The 6,368-nt window shown below is 37.1% G+C and overlaps 2 protein-coding genes across 2 annotated transcripts; one reads left to right on the top strand and one right to left on the bottom strand.

Annotated features, from left to right (window-relative positions):
* Positions 1-481: 481 nt before the first annotated feature.
* Positions 482-3,266, top strand: LOC132644601 (fatty acyl-CoA reductase 3-like). The gene is made up of 10 exons (XM_060361204.1): positions 482-560; positions 756-778; positions 924-1,129; positions 1,211-1,311; positions 1,404-1,596; positions 1,677-1,838; positions 1,920-1,992; positions 2,131-2,400; positions 2,790-2,908; positions 3,098-3,266. The coding sequence occupies exons 1-10, from the start codon at positions 482-484 to the stop codon at positions 3,264-3,266; spliced, it is 1,395 nt and encodes a 464-aa protein (XP_060217187.1).
* Positions 3,267-3,905: 639 nt separating this feature from the next.
* On the bottom strand, positions 3,906-4,677 carry LOC132598707 (uncharacterized). The gene has a single exon (XM_060311732.1). The coding sequence runs from the start codon at positions 4,595-4,597 to the stop codon at positions 4,043-4,045; it is 555 nt and encodes a 184-aa protein (XP_060167715.1). The 5' UTR covers positions 4,598-4,677; the 3' UTR covers positions 3,906-4,042.
* Positions 4,678-6,368: the final 1,691 nt, after the last annotated feature.

Below are 6,368 nucleotides of genomic sequence, written 5' to 3'. Positions count from 1 at the left end.
GGTAGCGCTCAATTAATCTCTAAATTAGCCCATGAATGTGAGACTTTTCTCGGCAGAACTGTATGAACTTGGTTCAAAACGGACAATAGCACACCGTATAAAAGTATCTTTGAATTGTTTTAATAAGCATCTTCACTGAGCCGCAACTAATAACTAGTACACTGTTTGTAAATAGCAGCTCATCTCAAGACAGATTTTGGTAATTCACTGTAAATATTTGGACAGGACTTCAATTGTTACAGCACAAATAGGTTGCATTCCTTTCTGGTTGAATCCAAGGTATCTAACTTAAATCCAGGTGATTTTGTATATGTGCAAATGCAATGCTTAGTTTTCCAGTATATTTTTCCTGCAATACATAGTTTTCCAGTACTTCTTCCCTGATAATATCTTATGTAGAACGATTTACAGCATGAATTTAACCCCCATGAGTTTCCTTCACCTCTAGGCTCTAGCTCACTCCCGTGAACATTCTCCATCAATGGAATTGTGCTGCATTAACCAGTTTCTTGAGGGCAAGACCATTTTCATCTCTGGTGCAACGGGTTACCTAGCAAAGAGTACATCCACTCTCTCTCTCTCTCTCTTTACTTTAGGTTGAACTAAGAGTGTTTTTCTCAGGAGATGCATACATAGATGATATTACTAGTGCTTTTGTTATATATTAATGTAGTTCTCACCGAGAAGATACTCCGACTCCAGCCACATGTCAAGAAGCTCTACTTGTTAATTAGAGCTCCAGATTCAAATTTCAGCTAAAGAGCGTTTCAACAACGAGGTACTATCAAACTACTATATGATCGTATATAGTAGCAGTAAAAATAATAGTCATCACATTAAAATACAACTCCAGTCCATAGTCACGCAAACCACATAATGAGAATTCAAGATTATATCGGTTAAACGATATGTTTTAACTGCAGGTTATAAAGACGGATTTGTTCAGAGTTCTAAGGGAGAAGTTGGGCCCACACCTACATGGCTTTATAGAAGAAAAGGTTTTCCCAGTTGCTGGTGATATAGCTTGTGATGGTGATAGTTTGGGGATAAATTCTGAGCTGAAAGATGAGATGTGCAGAGAAATAGACATAATTGTAAACTCTGCTGCAACAACTAGATTTGATGAAAGGTATAGAATACTAGTAGTAACATTATAAACATTAAGTAAAAATAAAAAAGTTTAATTTACTGATCAGCGCGCTTTTTGCAGATATGATACTGCAATAAGGATCAATACACTGGGTGCCGTAAATGTTGTCAAATTTTCCAAGCAGTGTACAAAACTAAAGATGCTTCTCCATGTAAGCACAGGTCAGCTCCGTCATATATGTGCTTAACCAAAGTTCATTATCATGTAACTTCTTTGGCGTATTAACTCTAGCATAAATACTGGTTCTTTTCAGCCTGTGTTTGTAGCAAAAGGGAAGGATTGATACTAGAAAAGCCATTGAACTATGGCGAGACGCTTAATGGAAGCTCTCACTTAGACATTGACGTGGAGAAAAAGCTGGTAGAGGAGACACTGAAGGACCTTCAAGGTAGGAATGCCACCGAAAAAGAAGTTACTTTAGCTATGAGAATTTTAGGTATTGAGAGGTAAGCGGTTCATTAAATCAGTCTCGCTCAGTGATACAAATATCTATCATATTTGCACCAATATAATTATGATTCTTCAGGGCAAGGCTACATCGATGGCCAAACACATACACATTCACAAAAGCAATGGGAGAGACGCTTTTGGGACACCTCAAGGAGGATCTCCAACTCATAATCCTCCGGCCAACAATTATATTAAGCACCTACAAGGAGCCATTCCCTGGATGGATTGAAGGATCGAGGTAATAATTACATACCACTTATGGACACATACAAAAGAAGAACAATTCTTAGTAAACCAATCTGTTTCTTCCTTCCGACAGAACCGTGGACACCTTCATTGTTGGCTATGGCAAAGGAAAACAGAATGTTGCGCAAGTTTGCATCAGTTATGTGGTATGTGAGTCGTGTATAGTGTATACCTTATGTATTAATGTATTAGTTTGCATCAGTTGGTCTTAATTAGTTCATCTACACTTCGAGTTCCTAAGTATTTACACTAATTCCTTAATGCGATCTTGCAATTTTGCCAAGATTCCAGCCGATATGGTTGTCAACTCAGTCATCGAGGCTAAGATAACCCATCGAGTTCCATCTTCCCATACAGCTATTTACCATATTAGCTCCTCTAGGAGGAATCAACTAAAACTTGGTGATGTTGTACAATTTGTCGTTGATTACTTCAAGAAGAATCCATGGATTGACGAAAGAGGAAAGCCAGTCAAAGTGAAGAAATTTCATTTACTGGATAGCATGGCTAGCCTTCACAAATACATAGCAACCCGCTACATGCCAATACTAAAGGTTAGTTTTCATAGTGATGTCTTCTTAAATAAACAGTAAAATTGACGTGTTTTTGGCTTCAGTTGGCCATAAAGTAGGACAGTGACTAACTTGGAGTATATGTGCTTAAAGATATATTTATTCGAAAATACGGATACACGGAATATAAAGGTTTGCTAACAACTAACCAGTTAGACTAAAACCCTCCTTGGCCGAAAATCAGTTCGTATAAACTAGAACACTCATATATATATATATATATATATATATATGAACTAATTAAAAGGGGGAAAGACCTCGGTATACACGAGAGATGTATATAAAAGTATACAAGTGTTTATGAATGTTGTTATGCTCTTCAGCATTGATGGCCTACCACTGGCTAAGTTTATAGTTTTAACATGTTTCAGATATTAAAGTTGGCAAACTTGATACTTTTCCAATATTTGCAAACTGTGTGCACAACAGTAGAAAGAAGTATCAATCACGCTATTCAACTCCACAAACCTTACGCACTCTTCAAAGGAATGTGAGTTTGTTATTTGATGTCCCTTCCTTTCTTCATCTTAATTCTATGTTCATTTTGTTTTAGACCCCTCTGATGTTTGAACTAGCATCCGTAACTTGTTCATGTTTGATATACTTCTGGAAACTAGTTACTCAAACTTAAAACTGTTCCAAATTGATATTCTAACACCATTCATGCTGGTTTTACCAGTTTCGATGGTGCCAATGCTGAAATGTTGCGAATGGCAACAAGAGAAATTAATGCAGATGATACATTCAACTTTGATCCAAGAACCATTCAGTGGGAAAATTACTTGAAGGAGATTCATATTCCCGGATTAGTGAAGTACATTTTCCAGGAAGGAAGAATATGTGAATAAATGAGGGCTAGTATGCTACTCTGCTAACAATAGAAAGCTGTACATGTTGCTGCTTAAATTCTATTATGTGGTTTTTTAAGTGACTATGTCAGTTTAAGAAAATACTGGCAGTATTATATGTAACTATATTTTTCTGATGCTATTCGAGCATTATGTGTAATAATATTGAAGGACTACTTTTGTTGTTTCACATATTATGATAACTAACTCCGCCTGTGTGAGCTCGCTCACATTGCCGGTCCCAAGCCCGGATAAAGGAGGAGGGTTGCCGAGGGTCAATCGGAAACAGCCTCCCTACCCAGGTAGGGGTAAGGCTGTGTACATCTTACCCTCCCCAGACCCCACTATTGTGGGATTACATTGGGTAGTGACCAAGACATATTATGATAACTAGCTACCAGCAAACTGAACTCAAAGATTGGTTTTTTTTTTCTTGTACGCATGTTACTGCATTTATCAGAAGAATATAGCTTTTATTTACCATACAAGATTTTATACAATGTCATTTCATCTTTCAACTTTTTTGTTTCTGTTGATAATTTATTCCAATCCATTCCCGTATTTGATGAATTTTTCTATTTTTTTCATCAGCGTGGCGTAAAATAGCTTAAACTAATTCGAAAACAATTAAAGATGATATGTTCCAAGGATCTGATAGTTACTTTGCTTATTTAATCCACTAAAATTCAAGAGCTAAACAAGTAGAAGCAAGGCTGACACATTACTATAGCAAGTGTAGTCCAAATTGAAGAAATAGATAATTAGTGAAAGATATCTCAAGAAGGATGAACCTTGTTAGAGTGAGAAGAAATGGCTTTAATAGCAGATTTCATTGAAGCTCCAGCAGAGTTAACAGCACCTTCAATATACTTCTTGGCAGCAATTGTAGCCACTTTCTCCATAGTCTTTCCCATATTTCTAGCTCTTTCAGCAACACCAACAAGGCTATCATACTCAGCTTTAGCCATTTGGTTCATTTCCTCTTCGAAACGGCGAAATTCTTCCATGGCATCTTCCATAGCAGTGTTAATATGATGCTCTGCTTCTTTCATGTAATTCTCAGCTTCTTCAACTTCCTTTTCTTGATGGAGCTCCATAGCTGCCCAAGCGTTGTAAGCTTCCACTTCAAAGAGCTTCATGAGATCATCTTCTATGGTGTAAGGGTCGAAGTTCTTGTCATAAAGAGCTTGGTCTGAAAGAATGGAGAATTGAGCAAAAAGTGCCTCCATTTTTGTGCTGCTGATTTGAATTTGGGAATGGAGAAAGATGGGGTGAAGGGATTTCAGTGGTGAAGGAATTGATTCTTTTGGATTTGATGATTGGTAAAGCATATAGAAACCGGACAACCAAGTTGGTGAAGGAATAATAGATGAGGGCCCCTGAAAGCACCCCAACGGTTGAGTTGAATTTTATGTACTCATCTTGCTTTTGTTTTACGCAAAAGGGCCAAATATATCCCTGTAATATCGGAAAAGGGCCAAATATACCCTTCGTTATATTTTAGATCCAAATATACCTCTACTGTTATACTATTGGTTCAAATATATCCCTCTTCCGTTCAAGTTGGACATCCAATCTTACGTGACACTAATTTTTAATGAGGTGGATGCCACGTGGCCTGACACATCATCACCCCTAACTCATTTTGCCCTTTCCCTCTATTTGTTCTTCCACCATTTCCTTCCCCTACACCACCATTGCCACAGCTAAGAATTGAGAATGTTGACACTTAAATAAAGACGGAGAACTGGGAAATGAAGAAATTTGGGAATGTGAAAATGCAAATATTTTAGGACCATGTTCCAAGAATTAAGATTTGGGAGGTGCTGCCTAAGATGGTAACGACACTGAAGCCCTATCAATATTCCTCTGATTCGGATTGAGCTTTCAAGGAGCATATTTTATTTTTGAGTGCTAATGGGATGGTTCTTCTGGGTATAAGCAGTTGTACACTGTTTTTGCAACAATCATCTTGATCCTTGTTTTGACACTTATTGATCACTGCCAGGTATATCTTGGTAATTCAATTGACTTTGCCAGTTCTTATCATTGTGCCGAAGGAATTCTCCGTCTTTATGTAAGTGCCAAAATTCTCAATTCTTAGTTGTGGCAATGATGGTGGAGGGGAAGGAAATGGTGGAAGAACAAATAGAGGGAAAAGATAAAATAGGTTAGGGGTGGTGAGGTGTCAGGCCACGTGGCATTCACCTCATCAAATATTAGTGCCACATGGGACTAAATGTCCAACTTGGACAACTTTAACGGGGCAGGGGTATATTTAAACCAATAGTATAACAACAGGGATATATTTGGACCCAAAGTATAACGAAGGGTATATTTGGCCATTTTCCGATAGTACAGGGGTATATTTAGCCCTTCTCCGTTTATTTTATTTTATAGACGTACCTTTTTCCTAGTTGTCTTTCTTTTTCTTCTTCCTTTTCTACCAAGAAACTAAGGAGTTAGTATTTGTCGAATTTTGATTTCGTGACACAGTAATTTAAGTTGTTACTTATGAGTCACTAAATTAGAAAGTCCAATAACTATTTCTTTGAATTATTAAAAAAGTACCAAGGAAAAGTTAACTTAAGGATAGAATAATTACAAGAACTAACTACCAACAGTTAAAGAACACTTATAAGTACTTCTCTATTCTAAGATTAAGTACTTCTCTATTCTAAAATTTCGAGTTCGAATCCAGAAAACTAAATACTTTGGTGAAAGCGTTTTACCGTAATTCGAGTTCAAATCCTGAAAATTGAATACTTTGGTGGAAGCGTTTTACCGTACGTTAAGTGAGAAAAAATAGAGTAATTTTGAAAATGATGGACATGTTTGAGGTGTGGTGAGGTGGGCCACGAGTGTTGCATTTTGTCAGAGCCCTATGTAGGGACAATTATATGAGGACTTGTAATTATGCTTATTCGATGTGGCCAAATACATCACAAATTTAGTGTTTACGGACAGAGTTGAAATCGAATAAATGCTCGTGGCCGTAATCTCTTGTCAACATTAGCGTCACGCTCTTGTAAGCTGAACCATTGAATGGTTAAAATTTTGAAAAAGGAAATGAAAATAGAAATTGAAATCCGCGAATTCCCA

This window comes from Lycium barbarum, chromosome 6, assembly GCF_019175385.1.
Source record: "Lycium barbarum isolate Lr01 chromosome 6, ASM1917538v2, whole genome shotgun sequence".
NCBI classification, from domain to species: domain Eukaryota; kingdom Viridiplantae; phylum Streptophyta; class Magnoliopsida; order Solanales; family Solanaceae; genus Lycium; species Lycium barbarum.
The sequence above is the reverse complement of the archived record's forward strand: the minus strand, read 5'-3'. Positions and strand labels throughout refer to the sequence as shown.